The 18,370-nt window shown below is 42.0% G+C and overlaps 2 protein-coding genes across 5 annotated transcripts in view; one reads left to right on the top strand and one right to left on the bottom strand.

Annotated features, from left to right (window-relative positions):
• ACIN1 (apoptotic chromatin condensation inducer 1) overlaps positions 1-15,410 on the bottom strand; it is a 22,808-nt gene extending 7,398 nt beyond the window's left edge. Inside the window, exons 1-7 of the mRNA XM_082449110.1 lie at positions 15,084-15,410; positions 13,602-13,667; positions 11,500-11,611; positions 10,958-11,077; positions 3,208-3,296; positions 702-1,958; positions 3-191 (exon numbers count right to left, since the gene is read on the bottom strand). Coding sequence (XP_082305236.1) covers positions 3-191; positions 702-1,958; positions 3,208-3,296; positions 10,958-11,077; positions 11,500-11,611; positions 13,602-13,667; positions 15,084-15,395 — 2,145 coding nt within the window. The 5' untranslated portion in view covers positions 15,396-15,410. The remainder of the gene's footprint in view (positions 1-2; positions 192-701; positions 1,959-3,207; positions 3,297-10,957; positions 11,078-11,499; positions 11,612-13,601; positions 13,668-15,083) is intronic.
• Positions 15,154-18,304, top strand: LOC309654763 (uncharacterized protein C14orf119 homolog). 4 transcript variants are annotated; one of them, XM_082449181.1, is made up of 3 exons: positions 15,610-15,731; positions 16,544-16,709; positions 17,139-18,304. In XM_082449181.1, exon 3 carries the CDS (start codon positions 17,140-17,142, stop codon positions 17,566-17,568), a length of 429 nt encoding a protein of 142 aa, XP_082305307.1. In that variant the 5' UTR covers positions 15,610-15,731; positions 16,544-16,709; position 17,139; the 3' UTR covers positions 17,569-18,304. The 4 variants fall into 4 exon arrangements, with proteins under 4 accessions (XP_082305308.1, XP_082305310.1, XP_082305307.1 ...); XM_082449182.1 differs by lacking the exons at positions 15,610-15,731; positions 16,544-16,709 and adding an exon at positions 15,154-15,268; XM_082449184.1 differs by lacking the exon at positions 16,544-16,709 and having other exon boundaries at positions 15,476-15,731.
• Positions 18,305-18,370: the final 66 nt, after the last annotated feature.

The following is an 18,370-nucleotide window of genomic DNA, read 5'->3' as shown; positions in this document are numbered from 1 at the left end:
ACATGCTTTTCAGCTGGCTCAGGTTGGCTCATACGCCTCACTCGGATAGACGTTGAGGTGGAAGTCCTCTCCTTTGGCTCAAGGACCTGCAGCTGTGGCAATGGTGGAGTTGCAACCTGCTGACCAGAAGAGGGATCTTTGGTTTCAGTGTAGCTGGTGCTGCTGTCCCTGGAGACTCCAGGGCTCAGAGACTAAAGAAATGAAACACATAAGGCAAATTATTTTATATGCCATATATTCAGTAGACCACTGAGTTTTCCAACTTAATACTTTAATACTTTGGATCTTTTTATTCCAAGATTTTATTTAAATCTTTCCCTAGGTTTATTCCTGTTTGACGTATTGACCTCCCTGACTTCCTAGATTACTCAACAAATTGTTTATTAACGCCCAACTAGGTGCTGGGTACTGGGATACACACGTAAAAAGGCACGTCCGTACCCTCAAGAAGTTTATAGTCTAGCAGAGGAAAGGGGTATGGATTCAGCTTTCTTTGCAATCAAAGGGAATCAAATTGAAAAAGGACCCAACTTAGGAATCAATGAGTTGAAAGTGAGACTCCGAAATGAGAAGAAAGTAATCACTGAACTGGGGACTTAAAGGAAGCTTTTCTGCTGGAAATCATGATAGGTTCTCCAGGGGTTGAAAAACACTGCAGTACAGACAGAACATCAATGCACCCAGGATTCTCCCACACTTACTTTTCTGCTGTTGCTTGACGCTGAACGTGAACGAGAACGGGAACGGGAACGGGACCTGGACTCTGATGTTGACCTGGAGCCCATCTTGGGTCTACCACGAGGGTTGGAATGAGTACCTGCCTGAGATACATCTCTCTGCTTGGATCTTGGAGATGAATGAGACTGAGAGCCTGAGCTGTCAGGAGAGCGAGATCTTGATCTAGAACTGGAGGATGAAGATGAGGAGGATCGGCTAGAGGATGAGTCAGCTGACCGTTTCAATCTGTGGCTTGGGACAAGGGTATGAGAAGCCCTCCTGCCTTCCTTCTGTTCCAAAGATTCCTCCGTGATCCCTTTGGCCAGTGTGAATTCCTCGATTTTTAGAGGGAGTGGTTGAGCTGATTTTTCTGATTCAGTTTCAAGACCCTTCTGGGTTGAGGATTCAGCTTGTGTGCTTTTCTGGACTAGAGGCAGGACACTCTCCTCTGGCACTTTCTCTACTGGAGATTCTACTTTGGTGTCTGCAGGGCTTGACAAAGGAGACAGAGCTCCCACCAACTGCACAGTATGCTGACACAGTAAGAGCTCCCTGGCCTCAGCATCTGTATTAGGAGGAGACAACTGAATCAGGACAGGAGGGGCTGGGCCTTCCATGGGTTCTATTTCTTCTTCACTCTGGAGTTGTGTATTAGGTGGTGGAGAAGATGCTTCCTTCGTAAGTAAAGGTGGGGGAGTCTCCTCCTCACTGGCAGTTTGCTCTGGTTGTAGCACAACAGGGGCCTTCTCCAGATCTTCAGTCAATCGAGGAGGGGAAGGGGACTTGGATTTTTCCTCCAAGCTTTTTGAAGGTTTTATTTCTCTTTCTTCTTCCTCAAGGGGAGAAGCGGTTTTCATCTCTTTCTCCTGCTGTCTGGCCAGATGACTTCTTCTGGCCTCTTCCTGGGACCTTGTAACTCTCCCTCCTCTCTCTAACCCCTCCTGTTCCTGGGATCTTATAGTTTGGGGTCTCTCATCCATTACCTCCTCCACTTTTACATTGGGCATCTCTTCCCCCTCTTCTTCCTTAAACTGTTTCAGGACTGGTGCATCCCTAGATTTTTGTCCCTCATCATCGTCTTCCTCCTCTTCCTCCTCTTCTTCCTCTTCCTCGTCCTCTTCTTCTTCCTCCTCAGTTTTCAAATTTCGATCTGCTCTGAGCCTCAGATTTCTGGAAGGTGTTTCTTGATCCTCTTCCTCCTCAGCAGCCTGGATGCACTCAGAGAGTTTAGCTGCTCTTGCCTGAAAGAAAAAATATTCAATGGTTCCAAGTATATTTGCTCACTATCAACAGAGACAAAGTATCTTGCAAGACACACACAGGAGGAAGAAACTCAATGATATATGCTTTCAGCAACACAGAAAACAAATGTGACAAGAGACACGCGTGACTAGTATGGGCTCTTACAGGAATCAAAACAGAGTGACCAAAAGGAATACAATAATGAAACTGCTAGTACTTCATCTGTTAGCTTCAAGCTTTAAAAATAAATATAGGGCTTCCCTGGTGGCGCAGTGGTTAAGAATCCGCCTGCCAATGCAGGGGACACGGGTTCGAGCCCTGGTCTGGGAAGATCCCACATGCCGTGGAGCAGCTGGGCCCATGAGCCACAACTACTGAGCCTGCGCGTCTGGAGCCTGTGCTCCGCAATAACAGAGGCCGCGACAGTGAGAGGCCTGCGCACCGCGATGAAGAGTGGCCCCCGCTTGCCGGAACTGGAGAAAGCCCTTGCACAGAAATGAAGACCAAACACAGCCAAAAATAAATAAATAAATAAATAAATTAAAAAAAAAAAAAAAAAAAGAGGAAGCCTCACTTCCTTAGTGACTCTTAAAAATAAATAAATAAATAAATAAATAAGTATAAACTGAACATCTAGAAAGGGTGTGGGGAGGGCGGGGCGGGGCGGGACTGACCTATTATCAATAAATGTGATTATTTTGATCATCTTTGGGGTATATTTAATTTTTTCCCATTTTTTCTTTTCCACAGTTGTAATTACACTATACATATACTTTTGTATACTGTTCACTTAACACTGTATCATACAGCTTTAAGGTTTTAATTGAATAATGAATTATATCTTTTCTAATAATGTGCTGCCTTAGGAATACAGACCAGCCTGCTAACTTTCACAGTTATTTTTTTATATATTCGTTTAGAAATTCGAAGGCCAGGGACTTCCCTGGCAGTCCAGGGGTTAAGACACCACACTTCCAAATGCAGGGGGCGTGGGTTCAATCCCTGGTCAGGGAACTAAGATCCCACATGCTCACAGCATAGCCCAAAAAAAAAAATCCGAAGGCCAGAACAGATATAACTTAGAAAACAAAAAACAAGAAAAATGATTACGAAGAGAAAGAAGATGACTGTACGGAAAGCTAGAGAGATACCAACTCTGAAATAGTTTGAGGAAAAAGAGGAGGAGGAGGAGATATCCAAGGCAGTAACCAAAGAGGTGAAGGATGTTTTCAGAGGTAACTGAGTTACCTGTCTGACTCTGGATGATCGTCTTTCTCCTTTCCTTGGTTTCTCATCATCAGATTCACCTTTCTCTTCGGAAACAGAGGCGCTTTTTCCTATCAAATGAAAGAAAACCAAGTCAGACTCATAACATGAACATTCATTCAAGACTGCTTTCTAAAATTCAATCGATCAAAGCATATGAGCTGCTCAATACATATCTGTATTCATCTCTCTGACTTCTACGTGGAAGAAAAGACTATATAACGCCCTAAGGGTCAGGGTCATGTTAATAATTCCTGCTATGCACATCTGGAATGTTTTTAATATCACAAAGCCAATTCACATATTATAAATAATTCAAATAAATGTAAAATAACTACCAGGAGCTTCAAATTGTCTAGCACAAAGTACATTTATTTCTGTAAAATGTTTTGTCACTGAATCAAAGCCCAAGACTTCACTGTGTGCAGTGTCCATTTTTTTGGACTGCCTATTGACACCACTAGTTTTGACCAAAACATCATGATTAATATACCAGTTTGTAAAACAATAATCTCATGATATAAGTACTTAAGAGAAACGATTTTCAGGGCTCATGGCTTCAGAAATGGGCCTTCTCAATTGTTTTATATATGGAGCTCAAGGTGAGATTATTTTAAAGAAAAATAAGCTCTACTATTAAACGAAAGCTTGTGGACTTCCCTGGCAGTTCAGTGGTTAAGACTACATGCTTACACTGCAGGGGGCACAGGTTGGTCATTCCAAGTAACAACTCCATGGAAAACTGGAAAAAATGTTCACTTACATTCCATGAAGGAAGGTAACCGTGGGTAAATCACTTAAATAGTTTGGGTCTCAGTGTCCTGACTGGGAAAATGGAAGGGATGGACTGGAAGACCTCTATGTTTCCTACCAGTATTAAAATATTACACAGAGTAGCAATGCAAATATTGATGTGAACCAGTTTAGAAAACAGCCTAAAGATAATTATATTTCAGATACGTACAATACAGTACAAAAGGTTTAAATGATCCAAAAAAACCTGTGCTACCCTAACAGTATTTAAACTAGTGCAAATAAAGCAGATGATGTGAGCTCTAATCCAAGGTCCTCTCTTATTTCTTTATTCCAGCAATCTAAACTGAACTAGTCTCTGCTTCTGTAACTAAAAGAAGAAACTTACAAAATGAACTAGAAGACTGCACATATTTCATAAAACTTTACTCCATGATCACTTGATTAACAGGATCTTTGAATATATAACATTTCATATCTGGGTTAGAGAATAAAGACCTGCATTACAGGTGTGTGTACAGGAACTAGGGTTAGGATATTCAGTGACAGGTCAGATTCTTCAGCAAAGATTTAAAGAGTAACCTGTAAGATATTAATAAATAATGTGGTGCCTATAATAATCAATAATTTCATAATTAAATGACCTGGAATAGGTTAAATTACAAAATGAGGAAAACCAAAAGAAAACCTTTTCCACGAATTTCAGGAAAAGCTCCTTGGCATGTATCAAAATAACGGAAAGAAGCCGACTTATTGTAGTTTAACAAAAAAGAAAAAAAAAGGCAGAGGATGGAGGGAGGGATGAACAGGCAGAGCAAAGAGGAGTTTTAGGGCAGTGAAAATACCCTGGTATGATACTCTAATGATGGATACATGTCATTATACATTTGTCCAAACCCACAGAATGTACAACATCAAGAATGAACCCTAAGGTAAACTATAGACTTTGGGTGATTATGATGTGTCAGTGTATGTTCACCCATCGTAAAAAATGTACCACTCTGGTGCGGGATGTTGATATTAAGAGAGGCTATGCATATGTGGGGGCAGAGGGCATATGAGAAATCTCTGTACCTTTATGATTTTGCTGTGAACCTAAAACTGCTCTAAAAAAATAATGTCTTAAAAAAAAAAAAAAAGAAGAGGCTTCCCTGGTGGTGCAGTGGTTAGGAATCTGCCTGCCAAAGCAGGGGGCACGGGTTCGCGCCCTGGTTGGGGAAATTCCCACATGCCACAGAGCAACTAAGCCCGTGCGCCACAACTACTGAGCCTGCGCTCTAGAGCCTGTGAGCCACAACTACTGAGCCCGCGCTCCGCAACAAGAGAAGCCACTGCAATGAGAAGCACGCACACCACAATGATGAGTAGCCCCCGCTCGCCGCAACTAGAGAAAGCCCGCGTGCAGCAACAAAGACCCAACGCAGCCAAAAATAAATAAAATAAATTAAAAAAAAAAAAAAAAGAAGAAGAAAAAGTTAACCAGGTTGGAGGGAAGGTAAAGATTTGAAAATTGCAGATATCTTAAGCTTATACATAGGCAAAGAAAAGACTGGAAAATTATATAGCAAAATATCAACTGTGGTTATTTTCATTTGTGGGACTTCTGGTGATTTAAAAACCTGTTTAATGGGCCTATATGGGAAAAGAATCTAAAAAAGAGTGGATATATACGTATAAGTGATTCACTTTACTGTACACCTGAAACTAACGCAACATTGTAAATCAACTATATGCCAATAAAAATTTTAAAAAATTGAAAAATTAGGGAATTCTCTGGTGGTCTATCGGTAAGGACTCAGTGCTTTCACTGCCGGGGCCCGGGTTCGATCCCTGGTAGGGGAACTAAGATCCCATGAGCTGCACAGCGCAGCCAAATAAAACAAACAAACAAAAACCTGTTTTTTCCAGTTTTTCCAAAAATTTTCTAATGAATACACACTACTTTTTGTAATAAGAAAACAAATATTTTTAAAACAATAAAATCCTATACCCTGGAGGGAAAACCTACAGAAGAGATTCTCTGATACGCCTCGAATACTATGAATAGCTAAAATTCACAGGCCTAGCCAACCCAAGTACTTGCTTTTACCACTGCAAGTTCTATATAAGAAACATTCTCTTTGTTGTTTTATTTTCAACTTAAAAGCAAGTGTTACAAGCACATGTACCAAAGATGCTTTGCAGTGAATAACAAAGCACATATATGCTCTGAATAAATAAATGTGATTTTAAGGGGGGAAAAAAGGCATATACAAAGTTTACCAGAGATAAATGTGCTAAACAGGGCTTCCCTGGTGGCGCAGTGGTTGAGTGTCTGCCTGCTAATGCAGGGGACACAGGTTCGAGCCCTGGTCTGGGAAGATCCCACATGCCGCGGAGCAACTAGGCCCGTGAGCCACAACTACTGAGCCTGTGCGTCTGGAGCCTGTGCTCCGCAACGGGAGAGGCCGCGACGGTGAGAGGCCCGCGCACCGCGATGAAGAGTGGCCCCCCCGCTTGCCGCAACTAGAGAAAGCCCTCGCACAGAAACGAAGACCCAACATAGCAATCAATCAATAAGTAAATCTTAAACTGTACAGTGGTTTTAAATAAATAAATAAATAAATGATTCTCTTTAAAAAAAAAAAAAATGTGCTAAACAGATCAAATAAGAGTTCTGGAGCTGTGATTTTAAAATTAGGTATGCACAAGCAAATAGCCTTTATCTCCATCAATTATAAACTGTATGCTATTCTATTAGATCATAATGTTATTTTGATACTGTAGAACTGCAATGATAGGATTCTAGATGATCCCTCCTCTAGAAGCACTTGCCTAATAAGTCATCAAAGAGATGTGGAAAAAATGGGAAGGGCTGGTCAGAAAGTTCTGGACATCATTATTTTGATACTGTAGAACTGCAATGATAGGATTCTAGATGATCCCTCCTCTAGAAGCACTTGCCTAATAAGTCATCAAAGAGATGTGGAAAAAATGGGAAGGGCTGGTCAGAAAGTTCTGGACATCACTGTTTTGCAAAAAAAAATGACAACTGGAGGGGAACCTCAGACATGAAAACAAGAGCCTAGTAAGCAATATAAAATATAAGAAAGAGATGAGGAATTTCTTCCAGCTCCTTGTAAGGAGCTGATGTGATGCAGACAAGGTTCTGGGAAAGGTGCCATCTTCTATTATGTGCACATGGCCACATGAGTGTCTTCAGCCAGATGTTAATAATATGTGCAGAAACTGAGCACCTTTAGCAAGGAATGGTACGAATACTGGTAACAGGTTAATAAATGTATTTCAGGAGTTAAAAAGCAAGTCAGGGTGAATGTAAGATTTCTAAGATTCCAAAGCCAGAAGCCTTCAGGAGAGCAAAGGCAGTGTAGAATGTATTAGAGTGAAGAATGGGGCCTTCCCTAGTGGTCCAGTGGTTAAGACTCCGCGCTCCCCCAACGTAGGGGGCACAGGTTCGATCCCTGATCAGAGGATCCTGGATGCTGCACAACTTGGCAAAAAAAACCCCAAAAAAACAAAAAAAACAAACTGAAGAATGTTTAAGGGTCATACAGGAAGGTAGTTTCTTCATCCTGGAAAACAAATCCCTGGGTAGGATTTGCAGGATCCAGGTTAGGTAGCTACAGAGATCAGAGCAAAGCCTGTGGCCAGAGGGTATCCTTGGGTATGAATAAGCAGCAGAAATTAAGAGAATGGAGACCTGGCAATGATGCCAACCCTAAATCTGACTCATGTTAGCTGTATAAGTAACTTACCTAACATTTCTTTATAATCTCAGCATCCAGATTTAACACAAGAAACAGGAATGAGGGCTAAATGCTCTGTAAGCCAAAGGCTGGCTAAGATCCCCTGGGGCTATACCTTTGTTAATCAGTCTGTATTCTGAATATCCATTTTTTAATGTCTTTGTATCTTTCCTCCTAACTTTCCTAGAGTGGGCTCTTTTTGAAAAAATTAACTGAAGATAATAAGGACTTCTGTATACCCAGTCATGATCTAGGAGGCAATTTCTGACTATGGAGGGTGAATACTGACTCCCAACATCTTAGAAAAATCTGAAGAAAGTGATGGAAAGATAAGAAGTCAAGAAGGAGAGCCAGTGGCCCCGCTTGCCGCAACTAGAGAAAGCCCTTGCACAGAAACGAAGACCCAACACAGCCAAAAATAAATAAATAAATAAATAAATAATAAAAATAAAGGAATTCCTTTAAAAAAAAAAAAAGGAGAGCCAGGCAGGATTTTATAAACCAATCTTTCCTTCCTATTTGGGATTGTGACTACAGCACATTAATGCGAGGTTGCTGGAATATAAGCCAAGGATCTTGATTAACTATAATGCTGAAAAACTATTCTTTCATTTAGTCATTCATAAACTGAGCTGATCAACAGAACTACCAGGGGACTTTAAAAAAAATGTAAGGTCTCAGGACTTACATTCTTTGAGATTCTTGGGGCAGGGCCCAGGAATTCACATTCTTAAAAAAAATAATATCCAGGGGCTTCCCTGGTGGCACAGCGGTTAAGAATCCACCTGCCAATGCAGGGGACACGGGTTTGAGCCCTGGTCCGGGAAGATCCCACATGCCGCAGAGCAACTAAGCCCGTGCGCCGCAACTACTGAGCTGTGCTCTAGAGCCCGCGAGCCACAACTACTGAAGCCCACGTGCCTAAAGCCTGTGCTCCACAAGAGAAGCCACCGCAACCAGAAACCTGCGCACTGCAATGAAGAGTAGCCCCTGCTCGCAGCAACTAGAGAAAGCCTGCGCGCAGCAATGAGGACCCAACGCAGCCAAAATAAATAAAATAAATAAATAAATTTATTAAAAAAAAAAAATCCTCAGGTGCCACTATTGATTACCAAAATATGTTACTAGGAACCTTACTTTAATCAAAATCTTACTAAATAAGGAAGCCCAAACATCCAAAGCTAACAAATAAGCTGGAAGCCTAATAGTTTATGAGCCTATGGCAGACTGACGCTGTACACCTGAAAAAAATCTAATTTCTGGGTAAACTCCAGGCATTACTACCGATCCAACCAAGCACTGCTAGAACTCCAAACTACCACTCCATTTAGGACTTTGACCAAATTTTATGCCACATCTGTTACGAAATTCACATTCTAGCCAAGATCAGAAGTAGGAAAGTTTATGGATAGAGTACACCAAAGAGGACACACAGCAATTGTTTGTTGTATTCTACAATTTACTACATTCATTTCTTATTTATTTTTCACCTCTTTCCTTTCACCTGTTTTTTTTCCCCTCCTCCATCAATTACAACCATAGGCATAGTCCTGCTGAAGACACAAAACACTGAAGAGACTACTGGCCACCTTCTTCAATCTAAATCTTTACTTGCTTTTGAAACCTTGTATCTCTTTCAGGACATTCCTCATTTTCACTTCAAGTTACATTTAGAACAGAGAGAGGCTCTCTTTCAAGAGTTCCTTATCAAATCATATTGCTATCAAGAATTTTCAATGGTTCCCCCATTACCTTTAAAATTAAATACCATCTTCCTTCCTACCTCTGTGCCTTTGTTCCTTCCTAAAAATACCCTCTTGTCTTCTCTGCCAACTCAAATCCTACGTATTTCTAAGGGTCACTCAAATCCTACACCTCCTTCATGAGGCTCTCTCTAATCTCTCTAGTCCTCAGAGAATTTTTACTCTTTGGAATTCCAGTGGTACATGTGTCCGTACTATTTGTATGTCACTTAAAACATACCATCTTCCATTGTTAGTTTTATGTGCAGTTGTCTTCTAATAGATTTTACAATGTGCTGACTCCCCACATACTCTAGCACAGAGACATGTATACAGCAGGAATTCTATACATAATTTTTTGGTTTATTTTTATTTAAGAAGAAACACTGACAACTAATTTATAAAAGAGTTTTCCCCTTCCACCTGGCTTTACAATCAGGGAAAAAAAGAATGCTAAGACCAAAATGGATCAATTGGTGGTTTGCTGTTTTTATTTTGAAGAGAAAAGAGATCTCTAAAATAAATTATTTCTCTCCCATCATTAAATATCTCCTAAAAATCTGCTTTCCGGAAAGAGTTCTATATTAACCAGAAGAGCTAGCAACTTCTATACATTCTAGAAGTATTAAATATGGAGTGATCACCTTCCCCATGACCCCTAACATTAATAATCATTCAAAATACTTGTTAATTTACACACTGGTTTACTTTATCTACCTACTATTCACGTCTTATATGCATGTTCTCCTAAAGGCATACTGTTTCGACAGGTAGTTCCTAGAAGACAAAGGCTGCATTTACAGACTTTTGCTTGAGATACTATGCAAAAGTGGGTGCTTAATATTTTTTTAAATGTGAAAAAATTAATCTTACCTGAACCAATTCCACACACTGGGTTTGAGTTCCCCGTAATATGCTCAAATAATACTCTGCACTGCCTCTCACAGTACACAGCATAACTCCAGTTAATTATGTAATAATTTGTTTAATGTCCACCTCCTCACTAGACTGTATGTTTCATTATGATAGAGACTTGTCTTTTTCTCTACTATATTCCTGGTGCCTAGCACATGCCTGGCATACAACAGGCAAGTTTTTACTTGTAAAAACTTGCTGAATGAATTAATAAACTGCAGATGCCCATTTGGGGGGATGACTGGATGTGTAACACACAATATATACAATTGGTGAAGAGATGAAAAAGAATTGTGACTGCTGCTAAATTCAGAGGCAGAGGAAGTTAGAGAGGTATACAGATGAGAAGAAAAATAAGACTGCCTCATAAAATACTCTGAGAGGTCAACACAACATAGAGGTGAACGCAGACTTCAAAAAGGACATAATTTCCATGAAAAACAGATGTCAAATAACACTGTCACAGAATTGCCCTGGGACTTTAATGGAGGCTTAGCATGAAAGGAGGTGTAACTACCTCCCCCCACCAACTACGCAGGATTGACAGAACAGCGCAGTGGGGAGGGAGATACGTACTGGGTGAATGTCTGCTGAGCTCCAGCTCTGGTCTCTCCAGGCTGCTCTGAAAGTCAGGAGGCAGCAGGGAAGCCACTCCCTCGGGATGGATCATCTCGTCCTCCGACTCAGCTGAAGCTTCTGCAAAGTACAGATTGGGTCGGGGCAGGGAGGGGGTGAAGGGCTCAGCATGTGGGAATATGTAGAGGAGTGAAGGAGGTCAGGCAAAGTCACGGATACAGAGTATATACTAAAAAGAGCACTGTACATAGAGAAAAACTCCCTAAGATAAGGCTCTAGTTCATCTGAAGGGTAGCTTAATTTACTTATAACTCTTCCTGTTGGCAGGAATCCTCTTCTAGTCAAGACAGTCAAATTAAGTGTCTTCTTCCCTGACAAAAGGTAAACAGTAACTCACTTGGCTCCATAAACTACCAAAGCAAATAACTGGCAGTCTCAGCCTGACTTATATTCCTGAAACTGCCTAGTGAAACAGGCCCATCTACTCAGTGAAAGGAATAAGCAGGAAGAACTCCTTGTAAGAAGTGACAGCCTGGGCTTACCTTCAAGTTCTGCAGCTTCTCGAGCTTCACGTTCCAGACGCTGCCTAAGCAGCTCCTGCTGCTTTTCCAGATACTGCTTTATGAAACTGTTCTGGCTCATTTCCTCGCCAATCTGTGTAGAAGACATGGAAAAAGATAGTCTAGGAAAACAAACCAGGAAAAGGCAAGGTACAAAATTCCATGGAGCAAAGGAATGCCCCTTATATTTGGACCAAAGAAAGATGGAAAATGTTGGAGGGCCCTTTTCTAAGCTACTCCTAAGTTGAGGACCAAAATATACAGCCCTACGATTCACAAAAGATGGCAAAAAGAGGAACTGCACACATAATTTTTTATTTTAAATATTCAGTTCCCAGCCAAAGAGTGATACACAAATAATTTAAAAAAATGAAAATTCCTATAAAATTATGCCTTTTAGTCTAAATTTTTAGATAATCTAAATTATATAAAGATAATCTAAATTTTCCTTTTAATAATATCAAAAACTGAAGGAAAAAAATACTGGTTCATACTAATTCATCTTTTGTTCACACAAAAGATCAACCTCCACCTATCCAGGAAACATTTTGTTAAACATCGCCAAAATTCAACTACCAGACTTAAAAGCCTGAAAGCAAGAGACTAAGAAAAGGGATTCAGCATTTAGACAGAGTTCTAACTCCATTTTCTTTGGGTGAGAAGAAATCTTTGGTAACAATTTTTAAAATCCAGGAGCTTAATCCCTTTTCCCATTTTTTTCTGCAACACAGACTCCCATGTCACTCTTCTGCCCTTCAGCTTTCTCTTCACAAGTCCTCTTCCCAAGAAGCTTCTTGCTTAGCAAGTCCTATTAGAACTCCAGAAAAAGGAAAAAATCTGAATAAATACTTTCTATGTCATTAGTCATCTTTCCTAAGCGTGGTAAATGTTTTTTTCCCCTAAAATAGAGATGAGTCTCTTGGTAGTCAGTGGACACTGATGAAGTGTGGGTTACAAGTATTAGAGAATGTATGTATTTGTTGCAAAAAACCTATGTTAATAAAAGCAAAACTTCAAAGTTGAAAATGTAATGGGCAAAAAGAATAGAATGGTAAAGTGATTAACTTACGCAGTTTCTTATGCTTGTTAAAATACTTAACTAAACCTCTGTAAGCCAGTTAGATTATACTTTCAGCTTCATGAGCTAATAACAAGGCAGTAGGAAAGCTCTCTTGTTTTTCCACTGTATCTTGGGACTTCATCTAGTACTGGAGCTGCACACCACTGCACTAACAAAGACCTGGATTTTTCCTTTAAGTGCATGACACAATATAATGAGGGGATGTTAAAAGCTGAAAAGAATCTTAGGAGACTACATAGCCTAAGACTTTTTTTTTGAAACTGGGAATGATTTCTTCCAAAGAAATCTTATGTAGAAACTCAATATTCAAAGCAGACAGAAGTAGATCTAATCTAGTTTAAGAGGGGAATGTGAACCCCTGCTCATTTGGGAAGAAATTTTCTCTAGGAAGCCTCCAAAAGCAGCTCCACAAGATCCCAACAGAGTAGTTATAAAACTATGGATCTAGTCCAACTCTTTCTCATCTTACACACAGGGAAACTGAGGAAACCAAGGCCTCCAAAGGTTAAGTTTCTTGCCCAAAGTAACAGCAATTAATGACATTTAGGAGTAACTGCATAGTTAATATTAAAACTAGTAATGGTGGATGATTTCCAAAGGACTGAATTCTTGGAAAATCTATGTCAACACAAGAACTCTTCCTGATCAGCAAGTATTTTCCTATACTGCCCTGCTGATTGTCTACTCATATCTACATTCAAAGACATCAACTACTTTTTCCAAATCGATGTCAAACAAATGCCTTCAGATCCTTGTACTCCACTTAATCAACTAGAGCCACATCTTTCTGCACATACCATTTCAAGAATCAGAAATTAACTAACAGCTCTTCTGAGTCTTTAATTCTTTATTAGAATTCAACTGTCCTAGGATGAAAACATTTTCAACCCAGGGAACTGAGGAAAATATTGGTGCAAATCAAGCATCAAATATACAACATCATGTCCTTCTATGTCTCTGTGCATCCAAAGATCCCCCCCTTCTAGTGAACCTTCTTTCTTACCTGGGAATTTGGCTGGAATGCAGCATGGGGTGTTGAGTGTTTCTGTAAATTTTCTAGCATTAGAGCCTGGTATAGAGAAGGGCAAGAGTCAGAAACCAGGGGGAAAAAAAACAAAAAACAACCCTCCCCCCAATCTCTTCATCAAAGGCAATGACTAACCGTACACACTTAAACTGTACTCCTTTTCCAGGGACCTAAAAGCCCTTTACTAATGCCGTCCTCGTTCGTCTTCAGAAGACCCTTAAAGGTAGCCATGGTTACTGCTCCCAAATGTACAGACGTAAAATGCAGGCATATTGGGAAAATCTGGCTATGCAATAAAATCAGTGACAGTGACAGAACCAGTACTACAATCCCTATTATCTTCTGCACTTCTGACTAGTGTCCCTTCTAAATCTGGTCCTTCACTTCAAATATTCAAACCAGGTTCAAATACATGAAACTAACATGGTTTGGGCCTGACTGAATTCCTTGGTCAGTTACCCAGGACTAGATCTACTTGAGTGAACTTGTATCGTTTCCAAAAGAGTGGCACCTAGATTTACCAAATTTATAAAAATTTCAGAGGAGGCTACAGAACAAAATGACCACAGACTCCATAAACTGTGTTCTGATCCAATCCCTCCACACACGGAACTGTCAGCTTCAGTCTGTCAGCTTCAGTGTAAGCAACGGTTTGCCAACTTAACCCTTGAGCCAACCCAGCCCGAATCTGTACTACTCTTCACGTATCCTAACTAACCCTAATTAAAACCAAGAAATCCTCACCTTCCCTCCGCTTACACCAAACCTATACACACCAATCCATCCATCTACCTCTTGACAATCCCGCCCTAATCTACTCTAACCGATTCAAAACCCCAACATATACCAGCCCGCCTCACCTCTCTCATCAATATTCACCAAACTCTTATCCACCCGAATTGCTTCTGGACGCCCTATAAATTATACACCCCTCCCTAACCAAGTCCCTTCCGATCAAGGTTTCTCTTCATCTCACCTCCTAATCTAATCAAGCAGACATTTTTGCCCTACCCCAATTCTATTCTTTGCGATACCGATACCAACCCCTCATCCCCTCTGCCCAACTATACACCTAACTCCGACCTAGCCCATCTCGCCCCCCTCAGGCCAGCAACGCCGGTGGTTGTAGTGGGATTTAACTCCTTCTGCAGCGCATGCGCCGAAACCACAGACACAAACAAGGAGGGGGTGGGGGAGGAGGAAGGAGCTTAAGACACTCCGGGAGAGTAGCGCGCACCCTCCCATTTTGGGCTCGCGCCGCTACCGTTAAGGCGGGAACCGGCGCTATTTCCACTCCAGCGCGAGCCTCCCCAACCACCGTGCGCGCGGATCCGGAGGCTGGCGCTGGCGGCCTGAGCGAGCTCGCGCCGAGCTCGGACACTGCGCCTGCGCCGCGGCAGAGACTCGGCTCTACCGGGTCCGCTCCGATCCGACACTCCGGCAACGCCGTCTCCTCACCCCTTTGAGCCGCTTGACCAGGGCACTCTTCTGCCCGCTCTTGGCTAGGCCTCGCTGCTCCAGTGCGGCCTTCAGGTCGGTCACCCGCAGCGCCTGAAGAGGCTTCCCGTCCAGAGTCACCTCCTCCAGCTCCGCCATCTTGCGTGAGGTACTCGGGTCCGTCCCGACGGCTTCGGGCATCTTCGGTAATTTCCGCCAACGCCCTTCGAACGTACCGAGTTGGCCCCGCCCACTTCCATAGTCAACCCCTCGATTACCACTCAGAACTCCCCGGGTTCCTCCGGAAATGCTCGGGTGTTTCCGTCTCCACATCGGCACCAATTGGTTCTTTCCATCCTCCTAGTCGCTCCCCCTCCCTCATCCTGCTTTCAGAGCTCGGTTCTCTTCGTCTTACCGACGCTTTGAATCGAATCTGTTCGGAAGCTCTCGACTCTGGCATAACCATAATCGGAATTATTCGGCTATCTCCGGACCTAAGGCTGAGACGCTGTGGCGCTTGGGTGTTTGGGGCTGGTCCGGGACCGGAAGTGCGTGGGCTTCCCGGCTGGCCCTCCTTAGGGTTTTCAGGAAACCTGGAAGCGGCGGCGATAGTTGGAGTCTAAACACTCTTGTGACGGTCTCCGGGTGCCCTGTGAGAGGAAAGGGGAGGTAAGCGGGGTAGAAGTACCTCCCTGGGCCGGGTCAGACTCGGTGTTTACGGGCTACCCTTAGTAGGGCAAGCCTCCCGCTCCCCTACGGAAACAGCTGCCGCCTCCCATCCTCCGAATCCCCGCCACTCCCATCTAAGGCTACGTTGCTCTTTGGGACCACGGAATGCCAGGCTCCGTAGCCTCCAGAGTGGCAAGTGGCAGCACCGTGTGTTTCGACCCAGCCTGTGAACTAATTCGTGATAATTGAACTTGAGCTTGCCGTGGAAGCCATGTCGCAAGACTCGGGATAAGTTAGCCCTTTCCCCGAGTGAGAGAATAAAATTCCTTTAGGCGGAATTGCTTCTCGTAGGACCACTGTGAAAAGGCAACCTCGGCTGGACTGTTTTGGTACTGAACTGATGTTAATTGCTTCGGGGTTCCTTTCTTTGTCACTACAGATACTCCAACTTAGAGCAGAAGAAACACAAACAGTAAAATAGATCGTAAACAAGTAGTTTGTTTTCCTTGTTAGAGATTCAAATTGTGGGATTTGAAAACTATTCAAGTTGGCTGACCTTCCAGTTGCATTAGTGATGCGAAGCAATGGCAAGTCATCAATAGGTATTATATTAAACATGAAGGAAAATTGTTGAGGCATGAATTGTCACACAGCTACAACAGTATAAGTTGTTAGATTCCCTAAGCCAACAAACCAACTAGACTGTTTTTTCAGTACTGAATAAACACTTCTGTTTTTCTTACTTTGTTATCTTAGTTTGGACAAGGCGCCTTCACTAACTCTGCTCTTTAATTTTTCCTGGTGCTCTACAGGAAATATAAGAAAATAATGGAGTTATGAAGTTCTTGGCATATTTCAGAGGCTACACGCACATTGCGGAGAAGGCTCTTTCGTCATATACGATGTTTTCCCTTTCTTTTTTTTCCTTCTGTTGATAGCTCTGGAATAATTAGCATCTAGGCCCTGACCAGCTGCTTGGTAAATTAAAAAATGTGTACCTTTTTTTCATTTTAGGGAAGATGTGTTGGACCAATATTAATCGTTGGTTTTTTTTCTTTACTGAATCTGGAACATAGAATTAGGCGGCAAAGAATGAACAAGGAATGCTTTGGTTATTTTTGGATTGTTTATAAGAATGATGGAGGGAGGCAGTGGTTGGGAAGGGTAATGGGTTTGAAAACGAGAGAGGAAGGTGGGCAAATAATGAAATGAGGTTATTCTTGAGTACCTTGTCTAAGTTGGATAATAACCTAAATAAAGGACCCTGTTGTTTTTCTGTAAACCAAATTGGTGAAAAGTAATTTTCTTTGTAGACGTTGATTGAGTGTGATAGGATTCTGTGTTGTTGGGAAGCTGTAGTTTGGTTGCTCTATCCAGAGAGTATATAACAGTGCTCTTATGTTTCAGGATGCCACTGGGATCATCTTCCTCTTCGATGCCGCTATCCTTCCCTTCTCCCTTACCCTCGGTACCAGACAATATTTCTAACTCTTCCCCTCCCCCAATGTCTTACATCACTTCCCAGGAGATGAAGTGTATTCTTCACTGGTTTGCCAGCTGGTCAGGTCCTCAGCGTGAACGTTTCCTACAGGACCTGGTAGCTAAGGCAGTACCGGGAAAATTGCAGCCACTGCTGGAAAGTCTGGAGCAGCTTAGCGTGTCTGGAGCAAACCGACCACCTTGTATCTTTGAGTGCCAGCTACGTCTTTGGGATCAGTGGTTTCGAGGTTGGGCTGAGCAGGAGCGCAATGAATTTGTCAGGCAGCTGGAGGTCAGTGAGCCAGACTTCGTGGCAAAGTTTTACCAAGCAGTGGCTGCTACCGCTGGTAAAGACTGATAGGCCTTAAAATCAAAGAAGATAACCAGAGCTAATGGAGCCGAGGCCACAACTTTACCATGAGAGCTTCAAATGTATCACTTAAAGGCCTGGGGATGGTGTCCCGATCAGCTGACTGAACTCGCTGACCAGTACAGGCCTGGTGATTTCAACAGCCGATCAACTGGACTCCTAGTGTGAATGTTTTCCATCTAAGCAAATCCAGATCAGCAGTCTTTCTCCTAGCTTACTTCTTTCCAAGAGATGTCAAACCCTCAAGAACTTAAAGACTTCTTTTACAACTATAACCGAAAGGAATCTACACATTATAACTCAAGCCTACTGCTGGCCCATAGGGGTATAAAGTAGAGCCCTTGTACTCCAGAAACAAGAGAGAAGGACAATAAAAGGTCATGTTTTTATAATTTAGCTGGATTCAGATGGCTGCTTTCACCACTGTTACCAAATTCTGGCATAATTATGTGATATCCCAACTACTAGCTTTCCTAGTGATGATTTAGTAAAATTATGGAAAAATCAGGAGATGGAGATAATTAGCTGCTCCTTCCTCCACAGTGATGTTTGTTTGAATCCAAGTAGCAATGACTTTTTTCTAAAGTATATGTGACATCCTTGGAGCTGGTATCAGATGTTCCTATTCTATAAGTTTGCTTTACAATAATATGAAAACAAGTGACATTCTTTACAGGTTGAAGGGTTTATTTTTTGTATCAAAATAAAGAACAAATTTTCAGAACCATAAGTCTCTACCCTTTTTTCATTGCAAGGCTAGTGTAATGTTGATACACAGAGAAGGAGGCAT

This window comes from Balaenoptera physalus, assembly GCF_965194825.1.
Source record: "Balaenoptera physalus genome assembly, chromosome: 2".
NCBI classification, from domain to species: domain Eukaryota; kingdom Metazoa; phylum Chordata; class Mammalia; order Artiodactyla; family Balaenopteridae; genus Balaenoptera; species Balaenoptera physalus.
The sequence above is the reverse complement of the archived record's forward strand: the minus strand, read 5'-3'. Positions and strand labels throughout refer to the sequence as shown.

Coding starts and splice junctions, on each gene's coding strand:
- LOC309654763 (XM_082449182.1), top strand. CDS start 17,140: ATGCCACTGGGATCATCTTCCTCTTCGATGCCGCTATCCTTCCCTTCT.